The sequence below is a fragment of the Mixophyes fleayi genome, chromosome 5 (genome assembly GCF_038048845.1).
Source record: "Mixophyes fleayi isolate aMixFle1 chromosome 5, aMixFle1.hap1, whole genome shotgun sequence".
Taxonomy (NCBI): domain Eukaryota; kingdom Metazoa; phylum Chordata; class Amphibia; order Anura; family Limnodynastidae; genus Mixophyes; species Mixophyes fleayi.
Window position 1 is genome coordinate 51,536,732 of NC_134406.1, and position 15,896 is coordinate 51,552,627.

Below are 15,896 nucleotides of genomic sequence, written 5' to 3' on the forward strand. Positions count from 1 at the left end.
TCTTTCAGTGATGTTCTGTTTTAATGTCATTGTAACCAGGGACTACAGAGCCGGTCAAATGACTTTACTGAGCGAGAGTTTAATCACATGGTACGAAAGTGCAGGAACCATGGTGACCAATCAGTCTACTGTAGCTCGTCTAGGATTGTAAAAAGGTTATTATGGCAGACCTGCCAACTTCTGACTTATCCCACAGTGTGAGCAATGCATATAAATAAGCTGCAAAATAGAATGTGTTAAATAAAATGTTAAATTACTGCACCATTACTGCTAAAAGTAAACAGTATGTAACGTGCCACAGCCTTGCCTGGTTTGGCAAAAGATGTACTTACTGCAGCATAAAAGTAAATACTTAGCCTGATTGCTATTGTAAAAATATCAATATTTAATTTTCATGATGCAGCAAAATAGTATTTACGTCAGACCCTTTAGTGCAACAGTATAGTCTTAAATGCCACCATATAGTTGCATATGAACCTTATAGTCTCCTATGTCTCAATATAGCACCATATGCCACAATAAAACCATATGTCTCAATGCTATAATATTGCCCCAGAAGTAGCAGTATTTATACCTCACTCAGCAAAAGGCAACCACCCCGGGTAAATATCATCTTGTAGGATGGATCCACTCAGAGTTAGCAGCTCAGGTCACAGTGACGTGCATGCCGCTCATTTTGCGCGGGGGGGCACATGTGATTCACCAAAACCAATAGCAAGCTTTCCAATGAAGTGCCACCAAAGGGGTTCCCAGTGTGGAGACTACGGTCACGGTTATGACATGGCCCTAACCTGCTGGACTACTACTACACGTGTAGCTTGGCATGTATATTGCTGAGTGGTTGCATTGTGTAACTGCAGGGATAAACTAAGATGAGGCTCACCAGAAAAAGCGCGTTTAGATGTTCAGTCGGAGAGAGTCAATATGTGTCCAGCGTTACAAGTTTAGCATTTGCGCCATGTGTACATCAGGAGTAACTAGTGTGTATATATTCCCCCAACGATAGCGTAGAGATGACAGGCTTCACATGGTTAGTAACAAATGCAAAAGTCACATTACCCTATTTGTACACAATATAATAATGTTTACGAAGTGTCATATACATAAGTGAGAACCGTGTCTGTACAGTGTGCGATAGTCGCATGTTCCACACGCAATGTAATGACATACAAATTAAATACCCACCACTGTTGTTTTCTCATTTAAAAATAAAAAAATCTTCTTTACTGCAGTAGAAAAAATGGAAATGTCAATTAAGTAATGTGAATAGAAAGCCACAACTTCATTTACTGTAGCACTTACACTGATGATTTAAGTACTTTACGTTAGAGAGGTCAGTCTGCAGTCAAGTCCTTACCGTTCTCGGCCAACGTTCAGCTGCTCCTTCCCTCACCCATCACATCACTCAAGGCACATGGAGCCCTAAGTCTGGATATGGTAGTATGCGTGATTTTGTAGTGCGCTTGAGCATTACAGAAATGCATATTTTACGCAAATAAAACAGATGTATGTCCGACTCTACTTGAGCCCAATTATGAGTAGTAGATTCTCCTTGATAGGCAATCACAGCCCCAAAACAACCAAGATAATGATCCTATAGGGATTTGTAGTGTCATTATCGGGCATGGTGAAAATTGCAGCCATCCTTCAACAACAACAGACAAGTGACATTACAGCCAGAATGAATTGACCATTTGTCCCGAGAGACCACCCGCTGGGTTTTGTCTAATGTAGCCAACCACGTATGTGACCCCAACTCTTGACTCTTGAGTTGAGTAGCAGGACTGGCCAGTGCGTGACACCTTTTAGTTTTATGGGCGATTCCACTGCGTGCCCCAAAAAGGATTATAAAAATAGAAAGCTATATTAGAAGTTGAAAGTAGCATATCTGCATGCTGATGTCTGGCTGTTTGGTAAATTAAATTATTTATGTAAATTCGTATTGTTCAATTAAACGTTATGCAAAATGTTTAGCAAATATTCCTTATTAAGTAAAGATTATTTTCACATATTTTTGTAGAAAGGTTCAATGAAATATGGATACAGTTTTGCAATAAGCAGATAAACTTACTTATTTTACTTTATTTTGAATTAAAAAAAATTGTGTTATCTATTTTTATTAAGTATTTCAAATAATAAGATGTTGGTACAATTCTTAACTATTTTTAACTGCCTTTAAGATCCTACACTACTAAGACATTCTAGAATGGAATGCTGCACCTGAGTGATCTTTCCTGAATCTGTTTGCACGCACTGGACCTCATTTATGAAAGGGAATGCATGTGCACCGCAAATCTGTTTGGTGTTGCACCAGTGCGCCTGTATGGTCTGCCCAGCACACGTAGGGTACATGCCAACTTTACTTTAATGTGGAGATGTTTTTTGTGTTTTTTACATTGGGAAAACTATGTTTAGAAATATGCTTCACCTCTGAAATGCAATTGGAAATAGCTTTGTGCCCTTCTGCAAAACAAGGAGTGCCCCTAAATGAGCCATTTTCAACCTTTTAACTCATTTTAATAATCTCGCTTTATAAAATGAATGCTCCCAGTTCCTCCTATATCAGCCACTGATTGCTCACTTCTTTCTTGCACAAATATCTCCACCTCGCTCCACCAACCAGTGCTCTGAAGCGGAACTGTAGACGCACCAGCACAAATTTCCCATTTTGCTCTTCATAAATTAGACCCACATTCTGCTATGCTAATAGCTTCTACCACACTGATAATAAAGCAGTATAAAATAGGTTTTACTTATTGGCGTAAAATTCTGCTTTCAACATTCATTTTATAAATTCCTAAAAAATGAATTGTTAGATATTCACATATCTCCGCGTGTTACAATACGTTGTGTTGCTGTGTGTGTTGTTTTTGTTTATTTGTAAGATTCTTGTTACATTTCAGTGCACCTGATAGACATCACCACAGTTAATTATTTATATTTATGCATTATAAACGCACTGTGATGCAGTGGATAAGCTTTTTCACATGAATTTGGTTTGAAGAAACTTCCTGTTTTGTCACAGCCCCATGTTTAAAAAACAGCGATTAAACGAAATGCATATTAAATGCTTACAATATAGCTGTACAGTGTATATGTGTTTTACTTGCATTTTAGCATGTGATGAAAAATCCTTTGCACATACCAGTATCTGAAAGCAGCAGCGAGATCAGAGCTCTGCTGATACTAAGTCTACACCGGTGTCATCCATACACTGGAAACGTGGCCGTGGTGCAGATTTATTGAGTGAATCCTAAATGTGGGATTTGCACTTAGTGGAGGTATCCATTTCTGTAAACAATGTATGGCTTAATTATATTGTTTACCAGACCTGCAAAATATCTGTGTAGGCAATATGTGCATATAACAATAACATAGGCAAACCGAGGGGGGGTTCCTAGTGCATGGAAACCCCCTCTAAGCCTGGGGCACAGTATAATTGAGGTGGCTGGACCCTACTCCCGCTTCACACAGCTCTGCTTGAAAAGGGAGAGCTGTGTGCACCTAACAGTAGTCCACGCAGCATTGTCCATGTATATTATGGGGATAGGAAGAGTTGGAGAGCAGCCAAGCACTGTCTAAAATTATAGCCACGCCCCCATGCATGCTGGTGACGCCCACTGGTGGCGTGGTGTGGAAACCCCCCTCTACAAATCCTGCGTTTGCCCCTGAATAAGAAAGGACGACAGTGCTTATACTTGCTGCACTAGTTGGTCCTTTGCTGCTGTCAGATGATACGTTTGTAGCAGTGGGATTTGGCCGGCTGTCAGTGCAGGGCTAAGCTGTAACAGCTGTATTATTCAGAGAAGATAGCAGTTACTTTCTCTCTTTCCTCATGGAGAGAGAATGAGATTATGGAAACTTGAGGCTTTTATGTTCTAGGCTTTCAGACAAGTTGTAAATACATGAAATTCTTCAGGCCTCCCACACAAGTGATTATATTCCAATCAAGAGACTGAGGTGTGTCACTGGGACACAAGTAACCAGAGCTGTTAGGCTACAAGATCAGCCTTGTTAGCCGGGCATAAAGATATACATACTGTATGCATCTACATAGGCTCCTGATTGGCTCATTGTAATCATTCCGAAGGCATTACTGAGGGAAGTACCAGGTAAAGAGGGAGGGACACAGTTTTATGTGTGAGTCTCTACAGAATGGTTTGTGTGCCAATACCTATATATTGTAATTATACTTTTACTCAGACTGTACTGTTAATGTTATATTTATCAAAATCACATGACAGATCCTCATTAATATGAACTCTTTAATTCTATCATACACTCCTCTAACATTTTTTGCCCATGCCGCCAAGGTCATTGGAATATAAAGCAAACCCCTCACTAATTATCCTCATAGTTCCATCACTGATTTTAAATGATGAAGATCTTGGTCTCCTTTGGCCCTAAGTCTGCCATCCCAAATGCTGTTAATATAATTCAATCCTGGTGCTCACTAGTATATTTATTGCAATATACAGTACTCTTTTTAAATGAAATTCATAGTTATCCTGACAAACAAAATTCAAAATTATGTACCATTTACACAATTCACTAAGTAATATCCTGATCATGAACAAGTAGTGTTAATATATGCATAAACTCTTGTAAATAATATATGTATATAAACGGTGAGTTCTGATGTCATCGCTTATAATTTGAATTCTGATGTCATCACTTTAGTGTTCATTAGAAAATGTTGTGCATTATATCGTATAAAAGATTATAGATATTAGACGTCACCCCTCGGATTTCTGTGTTCTGTATAAATGCACTCAGTCTACAGCCCTGCACTTTTATATGGTCACAGAACTATTCTGTGACTTTTAATGTCCATGTAATTTACAGTAGGGAGTGCAGTATCCCATATATTATTACTAGACCAAGTAACATGGAACAAAGAATTGTCTGTAGAACAAAACTGAAAAAATATATTCATATGCTGTAGAAGAGAGTGAACTATACGCCTCACATTAACTTAAATATCAATTTAGACAATGCCCAATGCAGACTGCCATATTCATATTTCTTTAAATGTATGTTCCATATCCTAAATCAAGCGATTAATCGGCAATATAGGTGTGCTAATTTAACACTGACTTTTTTACACTTCATAAAATAGACTATATTAACATACAAGAGATGAGCCTGAAGAATTCCACAAAACAAAGTTGCAATTGCCTCCCCTTAAAAATAAATATATATATATATATATATATATATATATATATATATATATATATATATATATATTTTCACCCAAGTATTTGTTTGTTGACAGATAGCTGATATGTTATTTTGTTTCCAGCAGGACGCCAGGATCAAGTTTGAATACAATGGAGAGAAAAGGTACTTTCCTATTCATATGTGACATGTGGACATTTGTTGTAGTTGTTCTTCAAAACATATAAACTCTGCCGTATGTGTACAGATCCCGGATCTCATACTCAGTAACCTATTATTTAGACAGTAGAATATTAAAATTGCTGCATTCACACAAACATGATAACCAGGTGTCTGCAGTAACTGTGAGGAGCACTGCTAAACATTGTAATAATGGGAGCAAAGAAGGAAGTAATTTCTATATGTAATTTAGTAGACATTGGGCATGGTGATACAAATTATGGTAAAATACACTTTTTACTCTGAGTTCTATATCGTACATACCGCATTACCACACCTATATTTTCTGTATGTTATTTTGTACTGTATGCTGTTCCGACTCACTCCATTGCCAAGATACCAAATCCCCAAAATATTACATTCACCCACATAACTGGCAGGAATCTCCAGAAGGACAATATGAAGCATTTACCTTTCAGACCAGCATATTCAGAGTACCAAGACCCTTACACCAGTTCCTATCACCTTGACCACAATACACGTTTAAACAAAATTGTAGGGAAACACATAGATTGTAAGCTCAAATGGGGCAGGGACTGATGTGAATGAGTTCTCTGTACAGCGCTGCAGAATTAGTGGCGCTATATAACTAGATGATGATGATGATCCGAACTCCAGCACTTTAGATTAGCTGAGCAAGAACCACCCCTGATTGCCCAATTCCTCCCATTGGCTGGTGCAAACATCTTGGGTCTCGTACAATACTTTCAGTGGGATGCAGTTAAAGCATCAAATGCACCAAGTGATTTGCATATTAAAGCAGCAATCCCACATAAAATTCTTTTTCTTTAAGTAGCAGTTCAAGTACCTTTTAAGTATGCATCATCTGAGCTATTCTCCTACAAATCATTATCTCTTCAAAAGCTCTCTGGTTGGTAATCAAAAATGGCTAACACACAGTTAATCTGCTACACAGACACAGGCTCACAGCTGTCAGCATGTCATGTGATGGCAGAAGGTGGAGAAGGAGGATGTCACAGTGCAGACAGAGCTCAGAGAGCCGGTTCAAAGCCTTTCTGCTTACCACATCATGTGACTGTGGTTACCATGGTAGTGCAGAATGATAAATTACTAATGGCAGCCTGAAGGGAAAAAAAAGCAAGGGACATTAGTAAATACCAACATTCTTCTTATAGCCTCCTACAGGAGATATAGGTTAAAAAAAAGACTTGTGTTTTCATGCGATTGCTGCTTTAATGTTCCGATATCATCCCCTCATCCATGATTAATTTAAGGCTAAATTGAGCAGTATTTTAAGAAAAAAACTGAAAAGCTTCCATTAATAAAAGGGTGGTCCTAAGGTGGTGGTAGGCTGGACTTAGAGACATTTAACTCTCTCCATATTGCACTAGGTAGCACCTGTGCCCAGAAGGACCATTACAGATCTGCACTTTTTGAAGTCTGTAAATAACCCTTAGAGGTAAAAATATCAGTCATTTAAAGCCCCTGATTCTGGGAGGTTTGCAGTCATTATTTAAAATGGCAATGTTATTAAAAGCAAAATGAGAATCGTCGGGGTTAAGTATCCGCCTATTGATACATTTACCCCTTAGTGTGTATCTGTACAGAAAATCCTAACCTTGTATATATTATTACTCCTTCAGATAAGTTACACGTGTTCTACAAACTCGAGAGACCTAGCTGGTTACATGTTTTTAGTAAATGAATAACTAGTTACAATAACTTTATAAAAGTTAGAAACAAAATATCGTCCCCTCATATATTGCCTATTTCTTTCTATGAAATCCTGATTTGAGACCACAAAAGAAAACATTTGTTTTTGAAAATGATAAATTATATATTTCATGTGAAAATGGACCTGGTCATGGAGGGGCTAAACCCTGGCTTGGAAGTGTTTAAAGACAAAGCCCACTTTTTCTGAAATAGGTGACTTTTGAGCCAGCTGATTGTTTGAGAGTACCTGTGTCCTGTAGAGCTTTGTGAGACTGCCTGGCACTGGGAATTATTAAAGTTCCCTTTGTTCTAGCAATGGGTGGAGGAAAGGACACTTATGTCAAGATTTTATTGAATCTTTAAATAATTGCAGTTCGTGTTTATCCAGCCTAGAATTGGTTGAATGGGCAGAGTTGTGGAGGGACGTGGGATAGTTAGTGGATATATTCATGAAAAACATTCCTCTAAAGCCGACTGTGTGGTGCTGGTTTGTGTGATCCGTGGTCGTGTCAGGTACTTTCCATACATCTATAAATGCAGCGAGCGCTGACATGTTTTCTGTCACGGTACTGTTATTCTAAGATCTGTGCCTGTAATATAGCTATGTAAAGGTCACATTAAGGACCTGTTGAAATATTCAACATACACAATATACAGGCCAATTAGTAACACTTACCAGGTAATACACTCACCTCAGTATTTCCTTAGGGAAGTCAATGTAAGGAACAATAAAGTAAAAGAACTATACGTGAATTATAATTTAAATATAAGGATGTGTTTATATACATTAACAAATAGAGTATAGCTTTAGTGATCTTGAAATGCATCAGCAATTTCTTATTTTTTTAACTTATAATTAGAGTTAACATTTTGGAATAAATCATCATCATCATCACCATTTATTTTCGCAGCGCTGTACAGAGAACTCATTCACATCAGTCCATGCCCCATGTGTTTATATTTCATAGACTTTTTACAGGGAAAAATAGGAAACCAAAATACGGAGTTACTAAGTGCCTGTATTTTAGAACATCATGGATTTCAGAGCGCAAGTTGTTTGAATGGTATTAAACATTGACATTTATAGGGGATGAGGTTTCCTGGTCACACAAGAACACTTCATCTGTGGAAGCAATGCACCTGTTCAGTTAAGCAGAAGACTACATTATTATCAGAAGTGTTTGTACCTAATTATATTTGTCTAAGTGTTAAGTAACACTTTTGTACATATGTTATTCTGCACATATAATAAGTGTGAACGGCCATGTTGCTTTATTGGTTATGATAGATGTTAAATGATCTTCAGTGGAGCCGCTCCTTAGTGAGTAGTTTGAGGGAAAAGGGTAGAATACATACTGGCTACAATACAGACACATTGGAGTATATAGAAAAAAGATACCTGTATTGCAATAAGTAAGGGAACAGGATACAGATCTGTATAGTCATGTGATTGGGATTGGAAGATAGCAGTTTTCTCAATGTCAGTAGGTAAACACCATAAAACTAGCCCCAGGAAGTTGTGTAATACATAATAATCATAGAGACATTTCTGTGCTGTCATCACATTAACGCTTGATGGCGATGAAGGAGAATATTACGCAGCGCCCAGCAAAGAGTAAAAATATTCTTTGGTAAATTGAAACCTTTATTTATTTAAGCACCTGTGAGTGATCTTCACTGGAGGAGAAACAGCCGAAGCATGACTGTGGTTTCCAGAGACGGAGGAAAAAGCTAAAATAGTCTGATCCGCAGTAGAAAGCACTGCCAAGCTGCCACAGTATATCCCCTCTGCATGTCTATTACTGGATATCAATATAAAGAGAGGCTTAACATGCCAGAGCCATTAGACAGTAATATGTCTCCATCAGACACTCCAGACATAATAACTGTTCTAGTGAATTATGGAATTGGTTGCAAATGATCTGGACAAGAGAACAGGCAAATGTGAATCACTTAAAAAAGCTCCGACCAGAGTAGAGGCCGGTGCCAGTTTCACATACCACTTCAATAGCCCCAAACTTCAAAGACATTACTCAGAATGATGTACAGTGCATTGCATTTAGTAAAATAAATAGTTTTTATGCAGGTGCTCATATGCTAGACACAGCTGGGGAAGTTTAACATTTTTCATTGTAGAAAGTGCAGTAAACTTGGATGGATTTATTAATTATATGTTCAGTTTTTACATCCCATTAAAAGCTCTTTAGCATTCCATCATTTCATGAAATCACTGTTTATTATACATAAAACACATAGCACTCTCTCTAAGGACCCGGTACTGCGCTGCAATGTTTTTCCCCCTCACACATTCTCCTATTGGTTCACCTACCTTTTGGCCTCTTTTCCAATTACCTGCTTTCCTCTTAATACCCATTTGTTTACTCGATCTTCTCCGGATTCCTGCCACTCACCTGTGTCTCTACATTAATCCTGTTTGCATGTTTCTTTACTCTATGTCCTTCATCTACTCACCTGCCTTACACCACTGTTCACCCCAATGTACGTGCTCTTTTTCATTTACGCTGACCTGTTCATTCAGCCTTTCCCTCCACTACCTGCCCCAGAGAGAGGCAGGTGGAAGATACACAGTACAGAATTCAGATGTTTGTCTCACATATATTTAGTTTTCTCTTTTGTGATAATTCTTATTTGTTTGTGGGATGTTCATAAAAAGTGTCAGCTCCGTGGCTAAGAGTTCGATTACATAAACTGAGGATTTACTAGTATGGGCATAATATTTCATAGTGCTTATAGGGTTGGATAATGGTCCTGTCAGATGCCTGTGAATTCCTCTGCATTGAAATTGAACACTGTTCATCATTATCATCATCATCATCATCATTATTATTATTGTCATTGGTTTGTAAGGTTCCGCAGTATCGGACAGTAGAGAACACAGTACATAGATAACAGACAAAAATAAATGCGGACATAAAAACAAAGAATACAGAGGGCCCTGCTCATGATAGAGCTAAGTGGAAGAGGGCACAGCTGAAGCAAGAAGAGCGATTGGGGGGAGGGGGGTCTGAGTGAAGATATTGGTACAGTTGTGAGGGTGCACTAGTGCGAGTAGTATAGGCGGGGGGAGGCAAAGCTATAATAAAGAGGTAGGTTTGCACTAAAGATGTGAAGGCTGTTGTGAGAGTCTGATCAGGTGTGGTAGGGAATTCTATAAATAGGGAGCAGCAGAGGAGAAGTCTTGATGTAGGCGGGAGTGGGAGGTGGTTACTAGATAGATATGAGATATGATGGGCAGGTCAGATCTAGGAGGGTGAGAGAGAGAGAGTATTTTGAGATGAGATTTGAAATGTATGAAGGGGTGGTGGTGTTGAAGGTTTAATAGGTATGGGTGAGTAATTTAAATTGGATTCCTGGGGAACACGGGAGACAATATAGGACTTTCCATAGTGGTGCAGCAGATATGGAGCAGTGTGATAGGAAGAGCAGTCTTCCTGAGACATTTAACAGGGACTGAAGCAGAAATAGATGACGGGGGAATACCAGATAGCAGGAGGTTGTTGTAGTTAAGACTGGAGTATAGGCAGAAATTGTGCTCAATCCTGTGTTGTAAAGAGAAGCATGTCTCTTGTATGAGGACACAATATTATAAAGGTCCAATGACCAACTCCACCTTTTTATTGATGCAGTTCATTAAGGTTGTTGCTTCTCTCTGTGTTGATGTCCTGCTTATTTCTCAGATGCACTACTGTAGTGTTGGCTAACCTGTGACACTCCAGGTGTTGTGAAACTACAAGTCCCAGCATACCCTTCCAGCAATATGCTGCTATATATTGGCAAAGCATGCTGGGACTTGTAGTTTCACAACACATGGAGTGTCACAGGTTAGCCAACACTGTACTACTGTTTTTTTTATTTCAGAACTATTTTTTACATTTACTTATGTATATGTACATTCATATAAAACGTGTTATGTATTTTTGAAATAATTTTAACTGAAAAACTGATGCACATTATCATTAAGAAAACAATTGATAATTGTTGGAAATATAAGCAATGAATAAACAATACATAAATAAAGTATTAATATTACAATACCATACATATGATGTTGCTTGTCAGTCTATTTTGTAAGGGTGTATTATTTTCTCATAAGTTAGGATGTGTGTATATTTATAATTTATTAAATACCTATTGATATTTAATAGTCTAAAAGTTTAATGTAAAATAGAAGAAAAATATTCTATTGAATAATAGGTATTGTCTTTTATATAGTAGAAATGTCAATGAACGTTAAAAATGTGTGATACAGTGGCAAGGCAATTAAACAGCAGTCTTACAGCCAATGGTCAGTAAATGTATTAGGTCAGTAGGCACGTTATGGGGCCGATTCAGTTACTCGTGAGGTTCCGACCTTGTGGCTATGTTTCTACACACATTACTGCTAATTATGGTAATGTAAACTTCACTCATTTTTGCTTTCACCCCTATGCGGTGCAAGCAACAATTAAGATCATTACCTACAACATATGGAACCTCGCTGCTAATTCAATTGGCTCCTATGTTGCAGGGAAGATGTGGGAACATGCTTTGAGCGCTTTTTTAAAAGCCAAGGACAAAGTACAAGGTTTTGTCTACACAGCAGACATTGTTGTTACGCGCCCATGTGTACAAGTCCATATAGTTAAAACATAAAGCATGTTACTGACTGCAGTGCGTATTATTGAACCCAGTGTTTATGTTACCTATGTGTGTCACCAGTTATTATTTTTCTCCCTTTCAGGATTATTGAGTTCAGGAGGCCAGTGAAACTCAAGGATGTGCTGCAGAAAGTTACAGATGCCTTTGGGCAAACAATGGATTTACACTATGCAAACAATGAGGTAATGTGTGCTTTGTTTCACTGGGGCGCCACATCCCAGAGCTCCTTTTAGCATGTGATGACTGTAATCCCTGGCTGGCGTTAGTGCTGCTGAACGTTGTACAACTTGTCTGACAGTCACTGTCCTGTTATGAAGTTGCGTCTCATCCAGTGATAGACTCCTGAGTCCTGACACTTCTGCAGCAGTTGGCACCTTATACCTCTGCAGTATCATTGCTTTTTATTTTACATGCCCAGGCAATGTGTGTACTCTGAGGACTAAAGTATACAGTAAATGTGGCTTCATATCAATGGCTCCATTTCCTTATACACACTGGTGTGCCTGCATATCATGTTAGTGACCTCTGTTTGCTATTTGCATCTGTCTATGGCCCCAATGCGACATCCTGCGCAATGTTCTTTATATACAGGGAAAAAGTGTTTCACCTCCATATTTATGATGGGTAATTATTATCCACTTTTGCAAAACCTCTGTGTATTACCAATTAATAAACAAATTATTAATGCTTTAATATTGTTTTGTGGAAGTACTTAACTTCGTTATGATTGTATTGTAATAGTAGTACACTTGTAGCAGCATAATAAAATTCCTGCAATACTATTACTTTGTTCTGCTATGAAGGTTCGCCACATAGCAGTAGGTAGTGGGAAAGTAGCACACACCTAAATGCTGGATCTGTGAAGGTTGCCAGTAATGTATTGACGAGGTGCCCCGCCTAGCTGCTGTCATAATACAGGTAAAGAAAACAGCCGTAGCTTCTAGCTAATCTGAGACAGCATCTCTTAAGGAGTGTCCTTTAAATTGAGTAATGTCAGTGTTGGCTGAATCCATAGCAGATAGAGTCCAACCTCAAATTGTACTTTCTTTGCTGTTTTTTTTTTGTGGGGGTAAGAGGGGGGGCAGGAAGTGATCAATAACTGAAAACAGACTGCCCTCATTTCAGGACGTCTTTGTGAGTAATTAAATAAACGTGAAACAATGCACAAAGCAGAATATTCTACAGATCTACATATATGCATGTGGATGTTTTAGGATGACCTTTAAGTATAATGTGAAAAATGATCTGGAGTACTAGACATCCATGGGTTGGATTGTAAGGTTCCTCAAATTTGGACAATCCTAATTAATCCCTGATAGGAATTGCAGAAAAAGATCTATAGACTGCGCTGACGTATATTTGGGAGCAGTAGACCTAGATCGAGACTCTTCTTTTATCAGTTTGACTGTCACGGGCACTAGGAGTCTTTACCCAGGGATCACCAGGTGGTAAGCTTACCAGAGCAATGTAGATGGTAATAGTGTGCTCTGGTAGCAGGGTGATCACGGAACAGGCAATAGTAGATGATGAGATGCTCAGGAAAGTCTATGACTAGCAGCACTGGTAATATGGAGGTAATAATACACGAGGAACTGTATGGACAAGGGCAAGTGGAGGTAGTCAGTGGTCTGCGATAGCAAGTTGTACCACTGCTATAGTGAGGAGGAATGTCCAACAGAAACGAGGAAGTGATGAGAGTCAGCGGTCTGCGGATAGCAAGTGGTACCGCTGTCTGAGTGAAGGAATGGAATCCAAGTGGAGGTATCCGGGAAGTCAGTGGTCTGCGGTAGCAAGTTGTACCACTGCTATGTGAGAGGAATGGAACAGGTGATACCGGAACAGGAATCAGTGGTCTGCCTTCAGCAAGTTGTACCACTGAATATATATGTGAGGAGGTGTACGGGGAGAGACTGCAACACAGGATGTACACGGGCACATTAAACACGATCCACAGTAATATGCACAATATATATAAATGACTGAACAGGTCTGCAACTGTAGGAAGTCTCTGAAGTAATCCAGCACAAGATAACACAGTCAATGATGGCAAAAGACTCAGCGGATTGCAGACTCCAGAGGAGAACCAACACAGTCCAGCAAGATATGCAATACACCAGCACAGTCAATGAGAAGTATGCATACCGTGGTTCAGAAGGCAGTCAGACAGAAGTGCAGTGATACCTGGGCGGCAGGAGGCCGACAGGATGAGAAGTCCCTGGATGTAAGAGGCAGGGGTCTAGTAGGTGCAGCGCACAGGTAAGTAGACCAACAGGGACACGAATCCACAGGAATCAGTAAAACATGGAACTGGACTCATGGAGGACCCAGGAGAATGGAGATGATCTAGCAGAGGAGTAGCTGATGAGATACGAATCCAATGCTGACAGGAGGGTAGAGACCAGCGGGAAACAGGAAGGCGTGGAGAGCGGATCAGCAGTAGATGGACGATAGCGCTGGCAGCGGCAGCAGGACTCTGCGGACCCACGGGAGAGATGAGATGAGGCTGACGTGCACAGGAGCAGCGGATAGGAATCAGCTAGCAGTCACGATGATGAACACAGGCGAGTTGCCAGCTGGAGACTGTAGTGCACGGAGGCAGCGGGTAGGAATCAGCTCACAGTCACGATGATGAACACAGGCGAGTTGCCAGCTGGAGGCTGTAGTGCACGGAGGCAGCGGATAGGAATCAGCTCACAGTCACGATGATGAACACAGGCGGGTTGCAAGCTGGAGACTGTAGTGCACGGAGGCAGCGGCTAGGAATCAGCTCACAGACTTGATGATGAACAGGTGAGTGGATAAGGAGAGAAGGCTGTAGTGCACAGAGGCAGCGGATAGGAATCAGCAAACAGTCACTATGAAATATAATAGCGTTGAAGTGGTATAGGAGACTGTAGTGCACGGAGGCAGCGGATAGGAATCAGCAAACAGTCACAATGGAATATAATAGCGTTGAAGTGGTGTAGAAGACTGTAGTGCACGGAGGCAGCGGATAGGAATCAGCTCACAGTCACGATGATACAGTTGATGGTAGAAGTGGTATGGGAACCACAGTAGTAGAAGTGGTTTGGAAACCACAGAGGTAGAAGTGGTTTGGAAACCACAGGAATCAGCAGCGCTGAATACACGAGGAAACACAGGAACACCTTCAGAGACTCATGGGGAATGAGACTCCAAGATCAGGCAACGTGGTGTTGACCACAGGTGCTTAATATAGGGAGTGTTGCCTGATCTGCCAATTGAGTTAAAGGGACATACACTGAAGTATAGGAAAGGGCTGCGCATGCGCAGACCCTCAGGATGGAGGACGGCCACGGTTCCTAAATGTCCGGGAAGAGGCACTCACGGTCCGGTGAGTGACATTGACGTATAATAATCTACAGTCAGTGGGCATTTTATTAGATTCAGTCTTCTAGTATTGGGTAAGACCCCCCTTTTCCTGCAGAACAACTTGAATTATTTGTGGCATGGATTCAATAAGGTGCTGGAAATATTCTACAGAGATTCTGGTCCATGGGGACATGATAGCATCACGCACTTGCTGCAGATTTGCCGGCTGCACATTCATTCTGCGAGTCTCCCTTTCCACCACATCCCAAAGGGGCCTAATGTGTGCCAAGAAAACATTCCCCAGACCATTACACCACCAGCAGCAGCAGACTACACCATTGATACTATGCAGGATGCATCCATGGATGTTGTTTTGCCAATTTCTGACCCTGCCATCTGCATGTTGCAGTGAGTCAGACCAGGCAATGTTTTTCCAATCTTTAAATGTCCAGTTTTGATGAGCATGTTCCCACTGTAGCCTCAGTTTCCTGTTCTTAGCTGACAGGAGTGGAAACCAGTGTGGTCTTCTGCTGCTGGAGACCATCCACTTCAAGTTTCAACAAGCCATGCATTCAGAGATATTCTTCTGCATATCACTGTTGTAACACATGGTGCTTTGAGTTACTGTCGCCTCCCTGTCAGCTTGAACCAGTCTGGCCATCCTCCTCTGATATTTCATTAACAAGGCGTATCGCTAACAGAGCTGCACTTGCTGGATGTTTTTTGTTTTCCGCACCATTCTCTGTACATTCTAGAGACTATTGTGCATGAAAATCCCAGGAGTGGTTTCTGAGATCCTCGAACCACCCTGCCTGGGACCAACAATCACTTCA

At 40.2% G+C, this 15,896-nt stretch overlaps 1 protein-coding gene across 2 annotated transcripts in view; it reads left to right on the plus strand.

Annotated features, from left to right (window-relative positions):
• Window positions 1–15,896, plus strand: part of LOC142158315 (mitogen-activated protein kinase kinase kinase 3-like) — a 117,741-nt gene that overhangs the window by 72,499 nt on the left and 29,346 nt on the right. The window contains exons 4-5 of one of the 2 annotated variants that reach the window (XM_075212182.1): window positions 5,306–5,346; window positions 11,816–11,915. In XM_075212182.1, the coding sequence (XP_075068283.1) occupies window positions 5,306–5,346; window positions 11,816–11,915 (141 nt within the window). The remainder of the gene's footprint in view (window positions 1–5,305; window positions 5,347–11,815; window positions 11,916–15,896) is intronic. The other variant, XM_075212183.1, reaches the window with a different exon arrangement.